Source organism: Pezoporus wallicus, unplaced genomic scaffold, assembly GCF_028554395.1.
Source record: "Pezoporus wallicus isolate ANWC-B61680 ecotype Strahan unplaced genomic scaffold, APGP_CSIRO_Pwel_v1 contig_6401, whole genome shotgun sequence".
Lineage (NCBI taxonomy): Eukaryota > Metazoa > Chordata > Aves > Psittaciformes > Psittacidae > Pezoporus > Pezoporus wallicus.
Genome location: NW_026638608.1, coordinates 643,622 through 664,461, shown reverse-complemented (window position 1 = coordinate 664,461; position 20,840 = coordinate 643,622). Strand labels below are relative to the sequence as shown.

The 20,840-nt window shown below is 55.7% G+C and overlaps 3 protein-coding genes and 3 gene segments (V, D, J or C); all 6 read left to right on the top strand.

Moving 5' to 3' along the window:
* The first annotated feature begins 20 nt into the window (after positions 1-20).
* On the top strand, positions 21-2,481 carry LOC130600174 (vacuolar protein sorting-associated protein 29-like). Its single transcript, XM_057411268.1, has 4 exons — positions 21-336; positions 420-712; positions 1,239-1,474; positions 2,031-2,481. The coding sequence occupies exons 1-4, from the start codon at positions 21-23 to the stop codon at positions 2,146-2,148; spliced, it is 963 nt and encodes a 320-aa protein (XP_057267251.1). The 3' UTR covers positions 2,149-2,481.
* Positions 2,482-2,985: 504 nt separating this feature from the next.
* Positions 2,986-4,252, top strand: LOC130600173 (immunoglobulin lambda-1 light chain-like). Its single transcript, XM_057411267.1, has 3 exons — positions 2,986-3,076; positions 3,208-3,516; positions 3,864-4,252. The coding sequence occupies exons 1-3, from the start codon at positions 2,986-2,988 to the stop codon at positions 4,250-4,252; spliced, it is 789 nt and encodes a 262-aa protein (XP_057267250.1).
* A 961-nt stretch (positions 4,253-5,213) lies between these two features.
* Positions 5,214-7,115, top strand: LOC130600261 (Ig lambda chain V-1 region-like). The segment is given in 2 exon segments: positions 5,214-5,259; positions 6,669-7,115. Coding segments are annotated over 2 exon segments (462 nt in total).
* Positions 7,116-10,448: 3,333 nt separating this feature from the next.
* LOC130600260 (Ig lambda chain V-1 region-like) lies at positions 10,449-10,888 on the top strand. The segment is given in 1 exon segment: positions 10,449-10,888. A coding segment is annotated over 1 exon segment (390 nt).
* A 1,192-nt stretch (positions 10,889-12,080) lies between these two features.
* On the top strand, positions 12,081-19,385 carry LOC130600264 (immunoglobulin lambda-1 light chain-like). The gene is made up of 4 exons (XM_057411382.1): positions 12,081-12,237; positions 12,371-12,662; positions 17,293-17,330; positions 18,886-19,385. The coding sequence occupies exons 1-4, from the start codon at positions 12,192-12,194 to the stop codon at positions 19,206-19,208; spliced, it is 699 nt and encodes a 232-aa protein (XP_057267365.1). The 5' UTR covers positions 12,081-12,191; the 3' UTR covers positions 19,209-19,385.
* LOC130600263 (Ig lambda chain V-1 region-like) lies at positions 14,576-15,193 on the top strand. The segment is given in 2 exon segments: positions 14,576-14,729; positions 14,863-15,193. Coding segments are annotated over 2 exon segments (360 nt in total).
* Positions 19,386-20,840: the final 1,455 nt, after the last annotated feature.

Here is a 20,840-nt window from a genome sequence, read left to right as displayed (position 1 = left end):
GCGGGCGTTAGGACCCGTCCATGGGCGCCGACGTCACGTGTGGAGCTGGCGGCGCTGCCATTGGCTCGGAGGAGGAGAAAAAGGATGCGTCACGTCCTGGTTACCGCTGTGCGCGTCCTGGTAACGGAGCGGCGTGGAGCGGCGCGATGGTGAGCGGCGGCCGGACCGGACCGCACCGCACCGCACCGCACCGGACAGCACCGCTCCCTGCGCCCCCGGGAGCCGGGCCCCCGCCCGGGGTTTCGGCGTGGGGCGGCTGCTTGACCCGGGTCGCTTCTTTGATCCCCCTCGGCAGCCCCAGCCGCGGCTGCATGGAGGTCGCGGCCCGGCTCCCCGGTGGGAGCGGGCTGGCTGCCGGGGAGTGCCGGCGGTGTTTCCTCACGGCTGTACCGCACAGAAGCCCCTGCTGGGCCCGTAATGGCTCTCCGGGCTTTGTGAGCGGCCTGGAGCGGCAGGAAGGGTTTGTGGTGTTCCGTTGAGTACCCCGAGTTTAACTCTCGTTTTCCCCCTGCTGTGTGTGGAGTTGGTGTTAGTGTTAGGGGACCTTCACATCCCACACCGGTGCTCTGGTCTACCTGTGAAGTTCAAGAAGCTGCTGGTTCCAGGAAAGATTCAGCACATCTTGTGTACAGGGAACCTCTGCACCAAGGAGACCTATGACTACCTCCGGACCCTGGCTGGGGACGTCCATGTTGTTAGGGGGGACGCTGAGGTAATGTCCTTGCTGCTGCTAATTTCTCAGCCTCCTTCCTGAGGAATCTGTGGTCTCGATTAAACTTGGGAGCCCTTCAGTGTTAGCAGTTCCTAAGCTGTTATTTGCCAGGATAGGAGATGGGAATGAGTGACACTGAAGTAACAGGGTTATTTTCTAGACCCCTGTTGCCTGGGGGAGTCGATGCACTTGGCTCACATGGACTCTGCACAAATCTGTCTGTGGTTGCTGACAGGCCACGGGAGTTTCCCAGTTGGCTGCATAGCTCCAGGAGCTGGGGGCTTGTGTGTGTGTGTAGTTACTGTTGGGCAGCCTTGAGGCACCTGATCTCTGCACAAACTCTTCACTCTGCTCTGTGGTTTCTCTTGCTGGGGTGTGGTATGAGTATCCAGTGGGTCTGCGCGTTGAGAAAGACCTTGTGCTCCCCAATAGTGAAAGGCAGGTTTATGTTTTGGGATGTAGGAGCCTGTGTGGTGTAGGTGAGGCCTCTCTGGCTGATTTGTAGCTGTGCCTTTTGCCTTTTCAGAGCCTGAATTATCCTGAAGAGAAGGTTGTAACTGTCGGGCAGTTCAGAATCGGGCTGATTCATGGCCATCAGGTAATCCCCTGGGGCGATGTGGCCAGCCTGGCCCTGCTGCAGAGGCAGCTGGATGTGGACATTCTCATCTCTGGACACACACACAGATTTGAAGCATTTGAGCATGAAAACAAATTTTACATCAACCCGGGATCAGCTACAGGAGCCTACAATGCTTTGGAAACGTGAGTGAGGGGAGCCCTGAGCTGCCCAGTGCAGCAGAGCCCGTAGGTGATACCTGAACGTCTGTGTTCACCTGTGAGTGTCCAGCCACTGCGCTGCAGAACGCTGCTAAGGTGCTGTGGGGAGCAGGAGGCCAGCTGTCTTCCCTCCCTGGGAATGCAGTGGGGCTCCCCTGTCACCAGGGTTTGACTTAGTCCATGTGCCAGTCCGGCACTGGTGTGTCTGGGGCTTCTTCCTGGGCCTGGAGGGGGTGAGTTGAGCAGCTTCTTGAAGGTGCTTTGCTTTCCGGTGTCTTCCCAGAAGCTGCATGCTAATATTTTGTAGAGTATTGGACTATTGGAGGCACTGTCAGCTTGCATGTCCGAGCCAGGACTTGGGCTTTGCTAGGCAAAGGGCAACTCTGCCTGAGGGGCTGTGGTTGGTGCCTGCAAACTGCAGTTTCCTGGATCCCTGCAGCCGTGGGCAGCTGAGTGTATTAGAACACATAAACATAAGGTATGTTCGTAGCAAGAAGTGCGAGTTGATTGGGAAGATGGACAAATTATGTTTTCTTTCCAGGAACATCATCCCTTCATTTGTGTTGATGGATATCCAGGCTTCTACAGTTGTGGCTTATGTATACCAGCTAATTGAGGATGATGTGAAAGTAGAAAGAATTGAGTTCAAGAAGTACTGAATCATGTCCGACTTGCTTGTTGACTTCTCACCCGCTTTCATTGCTTCTCTTCCCGGTTAAGTCCAGGTGGAGGCAGGCCACCGGGGGGTGCTGCTGCCGCACCATGAAGTGGCCGCAGCGCTTTATCGTGAGCTTGTAAAAGAAAAAGCCCTGAAACACCAGTTAGTCTTGGTTCCCAAACAGAAGAAACTGAAGAGAGAGGACTGTGGAGAATCTCCTGTGTCTATGGAGAAACTGCTATGCTCCTAAATAAGGAATTGCAGAGGGTGGTGGTAGTTTGGCATTGAACCTCTTCTGTACAACTGAATAGAATAATAAACACCAGTCTTCATGTGTCTGTGTCCTATTCATCATGCTTCAAAAAGATGGAGGTGGGCTGGAATTTGAAGTGAGGGAGCTCTGATGGCTGAAAGGAAGCTGTGGTTTGCCTGGTTGCTGCGTGGTGCTGTGCTAAGGCGGCTGCAGAAGGTGCTTCAGCAGAGCAGGGTACACAAGTGTTTCTGCTATTCCGTGGTGCATCTCTTGGCTAAGGCTGTATGTACGAAAACCAGAGCTGAGGACAGCTTGATCCAGCTGGTTATAGTCCTGTGACTCCCGAGAGAAACCCATTTATGGAGCTTTGGTGTGAAGCAGGACTTGGTTTTCCCACCTGAGTGACCCTGGGAGCAGACAGTCCAGTCTGATTTTGGTGAATTTAGTGGGCGAGATGTGCCTGCAGTGGATGGGGAAGGGGCAAGACAGGAGCTGGCTGTGAGTGCAGGGACCCTGTTTCCACAGAAGGCCAGTGCCAAGGTGGGAGGGGGTTTAAGAGGGAGCCAATGCCCATAGCACAACCCCATGGTGGTGGGGACACAGAGCAGGTGGGATCAAGCCACCAGCAGAGGTGGCTGGGCCCCTCTGCTCCTCATGCTGCTCGCCCATGGTTCAGGTACCTCTGAGACCAGCTGTGCCGGCACAGAGCCCTTGTGCACAGGGGCCCTGTCCCGCTGCCCGGGCAGGGCTGTGCTCCTGGGCACTGGCTGACCCCCATCTTCTCCCCTCTCTCCTCTCCCTCTCCAGGTTCCCTGGTCCAGGCAGCGCTGACTCAGCCCCCATCGGTCTCAGTGGAGCCAGGAAAGAATGTCCAGCTCACCTGCTCCGGGCTTAGCAGTGGCAGCAATGTTGGCTGGTACCAGCAGAAGGTGCCTGGCACTGCCCCTATCACTGTGATCTATGGTAGCACCAATAGACCCTCGGGCATCCCTTCACGATTCTCTGGATCCAAGTCCGGCACCACAGCTACGTTAACCATCACTGGGGTCCAAGCTGAGGATGAGGCCGTCTATTACTGTGGTGGCTGGGACAGCAGCAGTGCTGATCAGCATCCTGGTGCCCCCAGGGTGGCCATGGTTGGTTGCTTCATGTGCCCTCTGCATAGCCATGTCTGTGAATGTCCTTCTGATCATACCACACCGTGCAGGATGTGACCCTGTGCTTATCCTGACAAAAGAAATATCTTTGCCTTTCGTCTGCCTCCCGCTCCATACTGCAGTCAGACATGTCCTCTTGCTTGCGGTAGAAGGGCTCACTCCTTGGGCTCTGCCTGTGGGGCTGGGGTCTCTCTGTGCCCTTAAGGAGCTTTGTGCACAGGGGCCCTGTCCCGCTGCCCGGGCAGGGCTGTGCTCCTGGGCACTGGCTGACCCCCATCTTCTCCCCTCTCTCCTCTCCCTCTCCAGGTTCCCTGGTCCAGGCAGCGCTGACTCAGCCCCCATCGGTGTCAGTGGAGCCAGGAAAGAACATCCAGATCACCTGCTCCGGGCTTGGCAGTAGCAGCAATTATGTTGGCTGGTACCAGCAGAAGGTGCCTGGCACTGCCCCTGTCACTGTGATCTATGGTAGCACCAAGAGACCCTCGGGCATCCCTTCGCGATTCTCTGGATCCAAGTCCGGCACCACGGGCACGTTAACCATCACTGGGGTCCAAGCTGAGGACGAGGCCGTCTATTACTGTGGTGCCTGGGACAGCAGTGGTGCTGATCAGCATCCTGGTGCCCCCAGGGTGGCCATGGTTGGGTGCTCCTGGTTGACCATCTGTTGTCTGCCGTGTATGGGGCAGCAATCCTAACGGTGGATGTGGAGGGTGCAGAAGTGACAGAGCTCCTGGTAGCGCAGACCTGTTGTTTGGCTGGTTCCTGCTGCCCTCAGAACGCCTTGTCCTGTGTCTGGTCTTGTGGCTCAGGTAAGCTGGGAGAAGCGCTGTTATCTGTGCCATCCTGCTCCTGTCCCTGCGCTCCCTGCCAGTTCAGGGCTGATGCCCACCCTCCTCTGATGACAGCAGCTGTGCCTAAATGCCCTGTGTGTGTGTGTGTGTGTGTGTGAGGCTCCCTCTCTGAGCACGGGGTGCCTTGCTCACGATCCCATACAGAAGTCCTGAAGGTTGTGGCAGGAGCTGGAGATGTCTCTTGACATGGTGGAAGCTGTCATAGCGAGGAGGGACAGCATGGGGCTAGTCCTGTGCTGGGCTCTGCTCTCAGTTCCACTGCTCCTGTCCCTGAGGGCCACCTTGTCCCCACACGGTGTCAGTGTGGCCCCACACCACAATCCTGACGTTCACGGGGCAAAAGGGCTGGGGACAACCGAGTGCCTGTGGGTAACTCCCTGGTGCAGGTAGGAGGGGCTGCCCCGGGCCAGGCGAGTGTGGAGGATGATTACGTGCGCTTGACTGGTACAAGCTCCAGCCCAAGTCTGTTCATGGTTGCTTTGAAGCCGCTGGAGACCCATGGCTCACTTTGTAGCTGGAGGAGCTGTGTTTCCTCACTGCTGGGTAGCCCGGCAGCGCCTGGTCTCCGTGTGGTTCCAGTCCCCTTCAAACCCCATCTCTCTACTCTGCAGTTCTGTTGTGGAACTGAAAGAGAAGCGGCTCTGGCTCAAGGGAGCTGGGATGGAGGTGGGGAGAGAGGAGCAGGAAGGATCCTGCCGTGATCCAAGGAAGGGCCATGGCCTCGGTAGGTGGGGGCTTAAAAGGGAGTTGGGGTCCCCGGCACAGCCCCATCGTGGTGGGGACACGGAGCTGGTGGGATCGCACCATGGCCTGAGCCCCTCTGCTCCTCGCGCTGCTCGCCCATGGCTCAGGTGCCCTGGCCAGACCCACTGTGCCCGCACGGAGCCCTTGTGCACAGGGGCCCTGTCCCGCTGCCCGGGCAGGGCTGTGCTCCTGGGCGCTTGCTGACCCCCATCTTCTCCCCTCTCTCCTCTCCCTCTCCAGGTTCCCTGGTCCAGGCAGCGCTGACTCAGCCCCCATCGGTCTCAGTGGAGCCAGGAAAGAACGCCCAGCTCACCTGCTCTGGGAGCACCAGCTACTATGGCTGGTTCCAGCAGAAGGTGCCTGGCACTGCTCCTATCACTGTGATCTGTAAGGACACCAAGAGACCCTCGGGCATCCCTTCACGATTTTCTGGATCCAGCTCCTGCTCCACGGCCGCGTTAACCATCACTGGGGTCCAAGCTGAGGGCAAGGCCGTCTATTACTGTGGTGGCTGGGACAGCAGCAGCAGCTATGGTGTCTGGTGGCAATGAGTAGTAGAAAGTAAGACACATACTCCAAGATCAGGGGTAGGTTTGTGACCCTCTCTGTCCTGGCTGAGCAGAGTTGTGGCTGTGGGGCTGAGGCAAGTTCCTGTCCCCTCTGCACATGCAGAGCTGTGAATGCGTCCTCCCTTTCCTGTCCCAGAGAACTGGAGGAGTTACCATATGGCTTGGGACCATTGTCCTCCTCCCTACAGTGTTCACAGTGTGGCACCGTCTGCCACCCTGCTGCCTCTTGCTACTAAGAGCCATGTCTTCCTGCTGCTGCCAAAGCTGCCTTTCTGCTGGGATGTGTTTGGCTGGGCCCAGCTCCCAAAATGTGCTTGTGACCATGGACAGGAGGGAGTCAAAGCATTTTCCCTGTAGAAACAATGGGGCCCATAGAGCTGAGATGTTCTCTCACACTACTTATAGTCCTATTTGCTTAATTCTGCCCATCTTGCAGTGGCTTTGGTCTTTGCCCTACCTGTGTGAATGTTTATGAATCACTTATTTGTTGAGCATCAATTAGAAGAAACTGATGGATGGTGTTTGTAGTAACAGCACTTTGTTGACGCTTCCTTCCCTTATGCTGAAAAATTACAATAGATTTGGACCTTGCTCCTCCATGTGTCTTTTGTTTCAATGTCCTGAAAAAGAGACCAAATAGCCACGTATTAATTATGGATACAAACCACAGAGTGGCCCTGGGAACTTGACCACAATCTCTTGTGGACAGCACGAGCTTTAAACTCCACCTTCTTTGTTCATCTGTCAAACTCGGTCATTGTTTTAGTATAAGTTTGAATAATTAGGTTTTGGTTAAAAGGAAAGGATAGAGGCAGAGCAACCAGCTGCCTGAATGAGAGCTGTGGTCTCCTCCAGCTGTGCACTCCCTGTCCTGCTGCCCGGGCAGGGCTGTGCTCCTGGGCACTGGCTGATCCCTGCCTTCTCCCCTCTCTCCTCTCCCTCTCCAGGTTCCCTGGTCCAGGCAGCGCTGACTCAGCCCCCATCGGTCTCAGTGGAGCCAGGAAAGAACGCCCAGATCACCTGCTCTGGTGGTGGCAGCTACTATGGCTGGTACCAGCAGAAGGTGCCTGGCACTGCCCCTGTCACTGTGATCTATTGGAATGACAAGAGACCCTCGGGCATCCCTTCGCGATTCTCTGGATCCAAGTCCGGCTCCACGGCCACGTTAACCATCACTGGGGTCCAAGCCGAGGACGAGGCCGTCTATTACTGTGGGAGCTGGGACAGCAGTGCTGGTGCTGGCACGGTGGCAAAGAGTAATGAAGAAGTGATACAAAAACCTCCTGTCACCACAGGGACCTGTCAGGAGTCCCTGCTCTCCCTGTCTGATGGTCGGGCAGGTCCCTTCCATGGCCCCACCTAATCTGAGCTTGGCAGCAGCAGTGCTGTTGGCTGGTACCAGCAAAAGGCGCCTGGCACTGCCCCTGTCACTGTGATCTATGGTAGCACCAAGAGAACCTCGGGCATCCTTTCATGGTTCTCTGGATCCAAGTCCGGCACCATGGGCACGTTAATCATCACTGGGGTCCAAGCTGAGGATGTGGCCATCTATGACTGTGGGAGCTATGACAGCAGCACTGGTGCTGACGTGGTGAAATGGAGCAATAAGGAAGTGATACTAAAACCTTCCTGCATTGCAGGAACCAGTTATTAGTCTCTGCTCTCCCTGTTTGGTGGTGGGACAAGTCTTTGCCACGACCCTGCCCTGGGCTGCAAGCACCTGTGCCTGATGTCCCAGCTCGGCTGTCCATTAGACCCCCATGTCTGTGCCCATCCCCTGTCACTTGGCAAGGGGCTGTGCAGCACCAGGGAAGGTGCTTCTCCCCATGGCCACACTCCTCATCACTGAGCTCCAGGCTGAGGCAGAGGCTGTCTTCTCCTGTGCTGGCTGGGACACCAGAGCTGGTCAGCGTCATGGTGACTCCCAGCACTGGGGAAGTGACGCCCAAGGCTGCTGTTGCCGCAGGTCCCCCCTGGTGCTGCCTGCTGCTGCAAGTGCTGCTTGGATGCTGTGTTGGAGCAGGACGTGTTCCTGTGAGGCGGCTCCTGCCATGGGGCACGTGTTCTGATCTCCTCCTCATGGTGCTTCACAATGGCTCATGTGCCCCAGCCAGACTGGGGCCCTTGTGCACAGGGGCCCTGTCCCGCTGCCCGGGCAGGGCTGTGCTCCTGGGCACTGGCTGACCCCCATCTTCTCCCCTCTCTCCTCTCCCTCTCCAGGTTCCCTGGTCCAGGCAGCGCTGACTCAGCCCCCATCGGTCTCAGTGGAGCCAGGAAAGAACGCCCAGATCACCTGCTCCGGGGGCAGCTATGGCTATGGCTGGTACCAGCAGAAGGTGCCTGGCACTGCCCCTGTCACTGTGATCTATGATAACAACAAGAGACCCTCGGGCATCCCTTCGCGATTCTCTGGATCCAGCTCCGGCTCCACAGCCACGTTAACCATCACTGGGGTCCAAGCCGAGGACGAGGCCGTCTATTACTGTGGGAGCTATGACAGCAGCACTGATGCTGTTGTTGCAATGCAGAGAGATGTGAAAGTGAGCTGCAGAGGAGGGTCTCTGCCCTTCTTCTTCACTGGGGAGCTGGGCTGTCGGCCTGCAGCAGCTTCACGTCCCCTCTGCATGGCCATGTCTGTGGGAGTCCTCCTGATTATACCGCACCATGCAGGATGTGACCCTGTGCTTATCCTGACAAAAGACATGTCTTTGCCTTTCATCTGCCTCCCACTTCATGCTGCAGTCAGACATGTCCTCTTGCTTCTGGTAGAAGGGCTCACTCCTTGGGCTCTGCCTGGGGGGCTGGGGTCTCTCCATGCCCTTAAGGAGCTTTGTGCACAGGGGTCCTGTCCCGCTGCCCGGGCAGGGCTGTGCTCCTGGGCACTGGCTGACCCCCATCTTCTCCCCTCTCTCCTCTCCCTCTCCAGGTTCCCTGGTCCAGGCAGCGCTGACTCAGCCCCCATCGGTCTCAGTGGAGCCAGGAAAGAACGTCCAGATCACCTGCTCTGGGAGCAGCAACAACTATGGCTGGTACCAGCAGAAGGTGCCTGGCACTGCCCCTATCACTGTGATCTATGGTAGCACCAAGAGACCCTCGGGCATCCCTTCGTGATTCTCCAGATCCAGCTCTGGCTCCACGGCCACGTTAACCATCACTGGGGTACAAGCAAATGATGAGGCCGACTATTACTGTGGGAGCTGGGACAGCAGCACTGATGCTGGTCAGGGTCATGGTGATGCTAAGATTGCTATGTTCCTTCCTGTTCCTTCCTACACCTCCTCTATGTTTGGAAAAGCTTCAGAGAGCAGGAAGTTGATGCCCTGTTGCACTTGCCCTTCTTCCAGCTCTGCCTTTGCAGGGTTTTGTCTGCATGTCTGTTCTGATGCCACTTCCCCTCTGGTGCTACCAGTGCAGTGTTGCTGTGTGATACTGGGCACCTCCATCCTTGCTCTGTGTACTGCAAATGGTGGTTTCCATTGCAGTGTTGCTGTACTGTTGTGCAGAGGGATTCTCTGTCCCTCTTGTGTCTGAGACCTTTTCCATTGGGATGAGCAGGCTTAGGGCAATCCTTGGCTGTGGAGGGATCTATTTGCTCTAGGAATGTATTTCTATTGCAGGCTGTGAGCTCCAGGCACTATGTCCCTCCTTTGCACTACCACCCCTCTCATCCCACCAACAACTTGGCCTGGGCTGCCTTTGTGGACATTCCTGACTAATCTCAAGGGGTGCCGAGAAGCCAAAGGGCCAGAGTCCATGTTCCCTGAGTGCTTCATGCTATTGTAGTGACAGGACGTGTGTGGGAAGAGGGTGTTACCCGGGGCACGTTTGGTCTTCGAGAGGCCCTGGTGGAGCTCATGCCCCCTGCCCCAGCAGTACCCTGTCTCTGGTCTCCATGGTGGTGCATCTCACCAGCCCAATGCGTACTGGAGATTCATCCGTTCCTTCTGTCACACATCATCTGTCAATGGGCTCCCTAGACTGGAGATGCCCTGCCCTGCAGGCCCTGGCACAGGAAACCCATCACTGTCCCACTGCCCAGGAAGGGCTGTGCTCCTGCAGCACTTGTGATCCCATCTTCTGCCGCCTTCTCTCCCTCCTGGTCTCTAGGCAGGTCTACTCATGTGCTCGTAATGTAAGTGTCCTCAGAAGTAATCACCTGCATTGCCTTCTCCATGATTAACAACAGCTACGGCTGGTTCCAGCAGAGGGTACCTGGCAGTGTCCCTGTCACTCTGATCTATCAGAACAACCAGAGATCCTGGACATCCTTTCCTGATTCTCCAGATCCATCTCTGGCACCATGGCCACGTTAACCATCACTGGGGCCTAAGCAGAGGACGAGGCCCTCTATTACTGTGGGAGCTGGGACGACAGCAGTGCAGATCAATCTCATGATGACACAGAGCTATGTGCAAGTGAGACTTTGAGAGTCAGAGGTGTGGGTTTTATCTCCTGCTTCCTCTCCGCCAAGCAGGGCTGTCTCTTCAGCTTTGGGGTTTTCCATTCCCCCCCCCCCCCATGCCCTTCCCTGTGTGCCGTGTCTCAGGGCAGTGACTGTGTCTCCAGTGATGGGGCTGTGGTACTGGTGAAGCCCTGGCTGTGCTTGTCTCCACTGCTAGTACCCATGTGAGGGGCAGAGGAGCCTGGGGCAGTGCTAGGAGCTGGGTCCATGGAGCTCCCTGGGAAAAGCTTTGCAGCATTTCTGCTCCCCCAGGCTGAGCTTCACCTGGAGCCCTGCGGCAATGCAGCCATGCCGGGTGCCAGGGGTGGGTGCAGGGGCATTTGCCAGCCTGCAGGATCCTCGGGCACTGCAGCAGGGCAGGGAGACATCCTGCCAGAGTCCCTTGCTCTCACATGGCTCTGGCTCACCCACCCCAGTGTCTCTGTCCCCGGGGGGAAGATTACATCTGGGTGTAGCAATCGTGTTTATGGCTGGTTCCAGCAGAAGACACCAGGCAGTGCCCCTGTCACAGTGATCTATGAGAGCACCAAGAGACCCTCGGGCATCCCTTCGCGATTCTCTGGATCCAAGTCCGGCTCCAAGGGCACGTTAACCATCACTGGGGTCCAAGCCGAGGACGAGGCCGTCTATTACTGTGGTGGCTACGATGGCAGCTCTAATGGTGACACGGAGCAATGAGGAAGCGATACAAACACTTCACGCCATTGCAGGAACCAGTTATTACTCTCTGCTCTCCCTGTTTGGTGGTGGGACAGGTCTTTGCCACGACCCTGCCCTGGGCTGCAAGCACCTGTGCCTGATGTCCCAGCTCGGCTGTCCATTAGACCCCCATGTCTGTGCCCATCCCCTGTCACTTGGCAAGGGGCTGTGCAGCACCAGGGAAGGTGCTTCTCCCCATGGCCACACTCCTCATCACTGAGCTCCAGGCTGAGGCAGAGGCTGTCTTCTCCTGTGCTGGCTGGGACACCAGAGCTGGTCAGCGTCATGGTGACTCCCAGCACTGGGGAAGTGACGCCCAAGGCTGCTGTTGCCGCAGGTCCCCCCTGGTGCTGCCTGCTGCTGCAAGTGCTGCTTGGATGCTGTGTTGGAGCAGGACGTGTTCCTGTGAGGCGGCTCCTGCCATGGGGCACGTGTTCTGCTCCAGCAGGTCCCTTCTGTACAGCCCACAAGGAGACAGACCCCTGCACCCTGCTCTGCCCATTGCTCTCCGTACCCTGAGCACCCAGAGGCAGGCAGCGATGGGGACAGGGGGGGGGGTCACAGGGTGGTGGCATTTCCTGTGGTCGCAGTGAATTTTGGCTTGGCCCAAGGTGGCCACGAGCCCTGTGCCCTGGGTCAGAGCAGGGCGGGCCAGGGACTGCCCTGATGGTTGAGCAGAGCCCTGGGGCTGCCCCTGCTCTGGCTGTGTTTGCCCAGCACCAGATGTGGTGCTCATGGGGTGGCATTGCTGGGGGCCAGTGCTGGGTGCTCCCATGGTGCTGAGGAGTGGACACCTGGGAAGAGCACGGGTTTTGAGAGGTGGGTATGGGCTGGCAGGGCAAGAGCCAGGGCAGGAAAGCAGCAGAGTAAGAGGGTACCTTAATGACCTGGGACACCCATAGGAGTGGAAGATGGCGAAACTGGGGTGGGGAGTGCTGGTGTTGGTGTCATTCCAGAGCCAACACTCAGAGCTGCGGCACTGCCTGCCCGCATTACCCGCAGCAGCTCACGTCTGCCCTGACCACTGGCCCAGCAATGTGGATGGGTGATCCGTGCTGGTGGGCTTGCTGCACTGAACTGGGAGGTGTCTCCATCTGTGCCCAGGGACAAGCCCCACTGCTCTGGGGTGTGGGGCTGCTGGTGGAGCAGGCCGGGAGGTGGAAAGAGAGGTGCGGGCAGGACCTGGCGCAAGCGCGGGCTCAGATTTGCATGGAGGGGCCGTGCCGGGGCGAGTGGGGGCTTAAAAGGGAGTTGGGGTCCCCGGCACAGCCCCATCGTGGTGGGGACACGGAGCTGGTGGGATCGCACCATGGCCTGGGCCCCTCTGCTCCTCGCGCTGCTCGCCCATGGCTCAGGTGCCCTGGCCAGACCCATTGCGCCTGCACGGAGCCCTTGTGCACAGGGGCCCTGTCCCGCTGCCCGGGCAGGGCTGTGCTCCTGGGCGCCCGCTGACCCCTGCCTTCTCCCCTCTCTCCTCTCCCTCTCCAGGTTCCCTGGTCCAGGCAGCGCTGACTCAGCCCCCATCGGTCTCAGTGGAGCCAGGACAGAACGCCCAGCTCACCTGCTCTGGTGGTGGCAGCTACTATGGCTGGTACCAGCAGAAGGTGCCTGGCACTGCCCCTGTCACTGTGATCTATGCTAACGACAAGAGACCCTCGGGCATCCCTTCGCGATTCTCTGGATCCAGCTCCGGCTCCACAGCCACGTTAACCATCACTGGGGTCCTAGCCGAGGACGAGGCCGACTATTACTGTGGGAGCTGGGACAGCAGTGCTGGTGCTGGCACGGTGGCAAAGAGTAATGAGGAAGTGATACAAAAACCTCCTGTCACCATAGGGACCTGTCAGGAGTCCCTGCTCTCCCTGTCTGATGGTCGCGCAGGTCCCTTCCATGGCCCCACCTAATCTGAGCTTGGCAGCAGCAGTGCTCTTGGCTGGTACCAGCAGAAGGTGCCTGGCACTGCCCCTGTCACTGTGATCTATGGTAGCACCAAGAGACCCTCGGGCATCCCTTCATGATTCTCCGGATCCAAGTCCGGCACCACAGCCACGTTAACCATCACTGGGGTCCAAGCTGAGGACGAGGCCGACTATTACTGTGGTGGCTACGATGGCAGCAATTATGTTCCCACAGTGACATGAAACAATAGGAAAGTGATACAAAAACCTCCTGCCATTGCAGGGGCCTTTTAGGCATCTTTACAGTCCCTGTTTGATAGGACAAACACAGCAAGTCCCTGCCACGGCCCTGCCCTTGGTGTCTGTGCTGCAGGAGGCTGTGCTGGTGTCCCGGACCAGATGTCTTAGTGCCGCAGCTCTGTGCTCATCCCTGTCATTCAGGGAGGGGATGAGGCCCCGCAGCCCTGTCCCTGCCCTGCACTGCAGGTCCAAGGTCTCCTGTGCTCCCAGCTTGCACCCAGGGCACTGTTGGGTGCTCCCTGCCTTTCTTCCAGCCCCCCTGCACTGGGAGCCCCTGGGACATCCCCCAAGGGTGCTGCAGCCCTGCTCAAACTGCAGCCCCACAACCAGGATGTGGGAACACACCACGGGCCACAGAGCAGGGCTGATGCTTTCCCTTCCAGCCATGGGAAGAGATGTTTCCCGTGGTGCAGATCTCCAGGGTCATGCACGAGGCTGGCAGGCAGAGCAGGGCTGGCTGGGGGCTGCTCTGTTGTACTGCACGAGGAGCCCATGGGTCCTGCAGCATTGGCTGCACTTCTGCCCCCCTGGGCAGCCCTTGGTCATGGGCAATGTCGCCCTATGGCCCCACGACAGCAAGGTTCTGCCCAGCACCCTGACCTCATCCTCATCCTGCTGTGGGAGCCCAGGACTGGGTCTGCCACTGGGAACAAAGGCACCAGCCCTGTCGTTTCATGGTGTGCCTCTTGTTTCCAGGTGTGACATTTCCTGTGTCCCCATGAACATGACAGGGTAGGGGCCAAGGTTTGGCATGAGGGCGAGTGGTACTGCCAGGCTCTGAACAGGGCTGCTGGCCCCTTAGGGGCTTCATTTGTGTCTCAAGAGCTGCAGTGGGCAGCGGGGCCCCACATGGTCTTGTTCTCCAGCTCTGTGCCTGCGATTGTGATGTGTGGCAGGAGTGCCACAAGCCACGGGCTGGGGCCAGGAGGGCATGGTTGCAGCGAGCACCCTGCAGTGCTCAGGAGTGAGGGCTCCTCTGGGCTCCCAGTGCAGACCACTCCTGGCCCTACTCACCTGCTCCAGGTTAAGGTCCTGGTGCTCATCTGTCACAGATAACATCCACCTGAGGACCTCAGAGGGATGGAAAAAGGGGCTTTACTTGTACCTTTTCCCAGCCCTTTCCCCATGCAAGAGCCAAGTTCAGCCCAGCTAAACCATAGAATCCACCCTAGTGGCAACAGCCTGGGCAAGGGCTGGTCCTTCCATCCCCAGCATGGGCACTGGCTCGTCTGCTCCTGCCAGCCCATGGCGATGGTGGAGCTGCAAGAGCTCCCGTCCCCAGCGCCCATCTCTCCTGTACCCTTTGGCTCTGCAGCCACTTGACCCACACTGGGGATGGGTGATCCGTGCTGGTGGGTTTGCGGCACTGAACCAGGAGGTGTCTCCGTCTGCACCTGGGGACAAGCCCCAGTGCTCTGGGGTGTGGGGCTGGTGGTGGAGCAGGCCGGGAGGTGGGGAGAGAGGTGCGGGCAGGACCTGGCGCAAGCGCGGGCACAGATTTGCATGGAGGGGCCGTGCCGGGGCGAGTGGGGGCTTAAAAGGGAGTTGGGGTCCCCGGCACAGCCCCATCGTGGTGGGGACACGGAGCTGGTGGGATCGCACCATGGCCTGGGCCCCTCTGCTCCTTGCGCTGCTCGCCCATGGCTCAGGTGCCCTGGCCAGACCCATTGCGCCTGCACGGAGCCCTTGTGCACAGGGGCCCTGTCCCGCTGCCCGGGCAGGGCTGTGCTCCTGGGCACTGGCTGACCCCCGTCTTCTCCCCTCTCTTCTCTCCCTCTCCAGGTTCCCTGGTCCAGGCAGCGCTGACTCAGCCCCCATCGGTCTCAGCGGAGCCAGGACAGGACGTCCAGATCACCTGCTCCGGGCTTGGCAGTGGCAGCAGTGCTGGCTGGCACCAGCAGAAGGTGCCTGGCACTGCCCCTGTCACTGTGATCTATGGTAGCACCAATAGACCCTCGGGCATCCCTTCGCGATTCTCCGGATCCAAGTCCGGCACCACAGCCACGTTAACCATCACTGGGGTCCAAGCTGAGGACGAGGCCGACTATTTCTGTGGTGGCTGGGATGGCAGCAATTATGTTCCCACAGTGACATGAAACAGTAGGGAAGTGATACAAAAACCTGCCAGTGCAGGGGCCAGCTAGGAGTCTCTGCTGTGCCTGTTTGATGGTTGGGCAGGGCCCTGCCATGGCCATGCCCTTGATGTCTCTGCTTCAGTTGGCAGAGCCTAATGTTGTCTGCCTTTATTATTCTCCTTTAGGATAGAACCAAAACCCAATTGAAGGCTGAAAAAATGCTCAGAAAGTGGTTGCCCACAACAGATAGCACCGGCTTCAGCTAAATGCTTTTCATAGATAATTTCAGTGATTCTTTTGGCTAGTTTTAATCTACGCACCAATGCATAAAGCACTCCCAGAGGCAGAGTAAAACTGCAACGGAACATGCTTCAAACCACAAAGTCTTTGAAGCGTCATTTATTTTCTAAGAACTAGGAGCTGTTAGACTCACTGACTGTAACTGCTTGCACAAACCATGACATCTGAATGTCTTCTAGTTGAGTTTAAGGTGGTGCTCTTTACATTCATTCCTTCAAGAGCTTGTTTGCTCTGAGCTGAGCAACCTGTGCCCTGTGAGATTGGCAGCGTGCTGGGAAAACACTTTACAAAGCAGCAGCCAAGCTTTCCCTGGGGAATTTGAAGTTCATTTGTCTTAGCTGAAACTCATGTGGCTCACCTCTGCTTTGGCTACTGCAGATGTATGTAGACATCTGCATCCCTTGCATGCTTTTTTCCTCTAGTCCAGCTCTTCTCTGCCAACAGCCTCTGATGCCTCCTGTCCAACCCCCTTTGTTTGCCTTGGCCCTCGGCAGATGCTCCACCCTGCTGCTTCTAAGCCAGTGATGGTGTTTCTGGGCAGTGGGAAGGAAGGAAGGAAGGAAGGAAAGATGGATGGATGGATGGATGGATGGTTTATTTATGAAGTTTACTCCCACACATACTGTCTACAGTGATCCCCATTTCCCCTGGCCACAGCCATGGTGTGGCAGGATGATGTCTGGCGGTCCCCCCAGCTCTTCATCACCTGAGATTAACGGCCTCACAGCACAGGCAGGGACAGGGACTTGTAATCATAGAATCACAAATAGTTAGGGTTGGAAAGGACCTTAAGATCATCTAGTTCCAACCCCCTGCCATGAGCAGGGACACCTCCTGCTAAGAGAAGCCAGTGTTCAAACAGCTTTTCCAACATCGGAAGTTTAAATGGATTGTGATATGTAACGTTGATTTGCCTAAAGTCACTGATCTCCTGGCTACTCAATCTATTTTCTCAACACTGTATGAGGAATGGTAACTTCTGCAGCGACAAATTGTTTCCTAAGACCTACCTGAAAGAGCTTTATTTTTGTTGTTCAGTAGAGGATCTGCTGCTTCAGATACTCACTCACTGTAAAGACACAGTACATCTATCTCCTCTCTACTTTCTTTTGTCTTTTGATGCCATTAATAAACCATCAAAATACTTACACAGAGAACACATGTCATATTCTTTGAGCATGAGGCACCACTTGATGTTATTTGTTGACCATGTGCCCACTGCACTGAAGATCACAATCTTTTCATTCAGGAATTTGACTACTGAACCTTTTCCTGCCTTCCTTTATAGAGAAGAGGATATACTGCCAAATATCGAGCAACATCAATGCTTACACAAGTATACTCAAACAATTTTGAGGCATTAGTAACAAAAAAGGAAAATAAAAATCAATAGGTGTGCAGTCCTCAGCAGCAGTGGGTCCTTGGACAGCCAACAACACAGCCATAGCTCTGGAAAGCCCAGCCAGCAGACTCCAAGTGGGCTGGCGGGGCCAAGGCCACCCATTTCCTCATGGATGCTCCAGCAAGGACTTGCATTCATTCCCGTATGGCTGTCCTGCTGCTCCTGCCCTGCCACATCCACCTGGGCACATCCAGCACAGTGCACCCAGCCACCAGGACACATTCATCCTGCTGTGACTATCGGGACACCTCCATCCAATCACCTTCATCCTGCTGTGTCCATCGGGACACATCCATCCAATCACCTTCATCCTGCTGTGTCCATCGGGACACCCCCAGCCAATCACCTTCATCCTGCTGCATTTACTGGGGCATCTCCATCCTATCACCTCACCCTGCCATACCCATGGTTTTTGCACGGCACTGTATCACTGTGTGGTGTATTTGGGTCCGGGACCCTGCTGACCGTCCTAGGTGAGTCGCTGGTTTCTTCTTGGTCTTTCCTTCCCCACCGTGAAATTGTGACATTTTGTTGATTTATCGGTGATTTGGGGGGGTTGGCTTGGACTTGGTGCTGGGCTGGGGTCTGCTGCCAGTTCGGAGACAGGCACTAAGGGCAGCAGTGTGGGTTGTGTCTTGACCCTGCAGACTCGGAGGGCTCTGGTGCGGGCCATAGAGGACTGGGGGGTATTTTATTTTCTCAATTGATAGGTCTGAAAATTTGGCCAGGAAATGTGCCCGAGGTCCCCGGGAGCCTATTTCAGAAACTCAGGTTTAGGTCTCTAAGACAGTGAGGTTTTGTCTTTGTTAAGGGAATTAGGCATTAATTTAAGGTCTAGGCTCTCAGCTCTTAGTCCTGAAGGACTAAGTGAGGAGCAGGGGCTTCTCTTTGGGCTCACGCAGCCAGGGGTGCAGGCACTGCAAAATGTAGCCTGTCCTCGGCCAGGAGCAGGCTGAAGGGGCTTCCGACTTGGTGTTAAATTAGCACATCCCTGGGATCTTAACCAAACACTCGTCAGGGGTCTCTTAAAGAGCACGTTGTCCAGGCAAGCCATGTAAAAACTTGAGCTGATTGGGCTGAAAATGCTGCCGGGAGCATCGTCTGTCTGTCTGTGGCAGTTTTAGAAGAATTTGTCAAAAAAATCCCGCTCTGAACCAAGTCATTAGGGCAGAAAATCAAGAAAAATGGAGTTTGCCAATTCCTTCAGCAGAAAGTTTTGAATGGTGGAGCCCTCCTGGGTTTTGAAGAGAAATATACATACTGTAGCTTTGAGGAGACAGCAGAACCACCTCAGAAAGAGCAAACATCTTTCCTCTATCTTCCTTTGGGTGGTTCTTAGTTGTACTTGTTTTGAGACAGACCTGAAAGGGTCTGAAAGCAGAGCGGGGCAGAAAACAGGAGCGTTTGTCTTCGAAAATCTGGTTTTATAGGTGAAATTGCCTCGCAAAGGGGAAGAAATGGGTTTAGGGCAACTAACCAGAGATTTTGTTTTATATGTATTATATACTATATATAGGTATATAATATATATAAAACATATACTTTTATATAGTATGCTATATATATTTATATATATACTATATATACTTATATAGTATATATGTAACATGCTTTTTATATACGAATATGTACTCACACATAACTGTATATTATATACTTAGTATGTAATTATACATACATTTATATAATGATATATATTATATATGTACACATATATTTATATATATGGACATATATAAAATAGATAACATATATACAAGTGTATGTGTGATATATCTGTACATTACACACACATACACAGAGACCTATAAGATATATATTATACATATGTGTGTATATGTATGCTTATACATGTTTATATATGCATCACTATAAAAATGTAGCTGTATCCCCAGTGCAAATACATTAGTTATAGACAATGCACTGTCAGTGGTGGGGGAAGTGGGGGTACTCGGTGCAGTGCAGGCAGGCAGGGGGCTGTGGTGGGCACAAAGCCCCTCTGACTCCTCAACGCTCTCTCCCTCACAGGCCAGCCCAAGGTCTCCCCCAGCGTGTACCTCTTCCCGCCATCCAGCGAGCAGCTCCAGGCTGAGAACAAAGCCACCCTGGTGTGTCTGCTGGGAGACTTCTACCCCGGCTCCGTGCAGGTGACCTGGACGGCTGACGGCAGAACCCTCAGCGATGGGGCCGACACCAGCCAGGCGGTGCGGCAGTCCAACAGCAAGTACATGGCCAGCAGCTACCTGACGCTGAGTGCCTCTGACTGGAACAAGTACAACAGCTACTCCTGCAAGGTCACGCACGAGGCTGGCGATGTAGAGAAGAGCCTGAATAGATCCGAGTGCTCCTAACCCCACTGGGACATCCCTGTTCCCTGTGGACCCTCATGACACCCCCCCAACCCTTCCCCACCATGAGGGGCAGCGGCTCTCCCCCTGCCGCAGATGTCCCCCAGTGCCCTGCTCCTGTCCCCCTGTCCTGAGTGTCCCACAAATAAACACCGACACTGAACCAGCGCTGCCTCAGCATCCCTGTCTCTGTGTCCTTTCACCGCCCCACGGGCACCGGTACGGAGGAGGGTGGGATGGGAACACACACACATAGTGCTGGGGCTCCTTGCAGCTCTTGCTCACCCCTGGGAACCCCAATGAACCCCCCTGGCCCTGCTGGGACCAGAGGATGAGCAGCCTGTGGCAGCAGGCTAATCTAAACCCTCAGCCCAGCAGCAAGCACATGGTCCTGGCTGTGCCATTCTCATCCCTTGCCTGCTGGCCTTTGGGTGCCAGGTCCCTTGCAGGGACATACAGCTTGTGGTGGGGCCATGGACAGCCACGTCCCTTTGCCACCAGCCCTGGCTGCGTCCCTGTTTCCTCTGTCACCACTGTGTCCACAAGGATGGGGGTGCCGGTGTAGCTGCCAGTCATGCGCATGCACCAGTCTGTCCCCTGCAACGTGGGACACTGTGGGCCCTGTGGCACAGCTCTGGGGAAGTTTCCCTGTGGCCCTGCAGGGTTGCACGTGTCCCTGCAGCCATTTCTGGTGACAGAGTCTCCTAGAATCACAAAATGGTTTGGGTTGGAAGGGACCTCATCCCGTCACACCCCTGCCATGAGCAGGGGCATCTGCACCTCAGTCAGGTTGTTTAAATAAAGCCCCGTCCAGCACAGCCTTGAATGTTTCCAGGGATGAGGCATTATCTACAACCTCTCTGGCCAACCTGTTCCAGTGTTTCATCACCCTCATCATTAAAAATGTATTCCTCATATCTAGCCTAATCTACTCTCATTTAGTTTAAAACCATTACCTTTTGTCCTAATGCAACAGGGCTTGCTAAAAGCCTTGTCCCCATCTTTCTTACAGGCCCCATTTAAGTACCAAAAGGCCACAAGAAGGTCTCCCCAGATCCCAGCTCTCAGCTTGTCTTGACCAGAGCTGCTCCAGCTCTCGCAGCATCTCTGTGGCCTCCTCTGGACTCTCTCTGACAGCTCCTATGTCCCTCTTGTGTTCGGGGCTCCAGAACTCTCCTCTGGTGTGTTCATCTATCCCATCCACTCCAGCGCCTCTGCCCTGTCCATCTCAATGCCTCCACCCATCCTACCCACCCCAGCAGTTCCAGCTGAGCATCTTCATCCATCCTTCCCACCCCGATGCCTCCATCCATCCCAGAAAGCTCTGATGGAGCTGCCCACTCCAGCTCTTTAATGCTCTTTTTCACTCAATCGTTCAGCAGCCGCTTGAGGGTTTATCATGAAATGAAGCCAAAATGAAACCAAAACTCTTCTGCCAAACTCAAACTCTATGAGACAAGATCCAAAGGGGCAGTTTCTTCTCTCTGGGTTGTTCCTTGTCTGGCAAAACGTCTAAGGGAATGGAGCCTCCCAGGGAGCAAGCACTGAAGCACCAACTCCAAACCTGCCAGGAAAGCAAGTACCAAAGAGGAACTTGGAGTAGAATTAAGCTTCTTTCATCCATCTCTTGCTCAC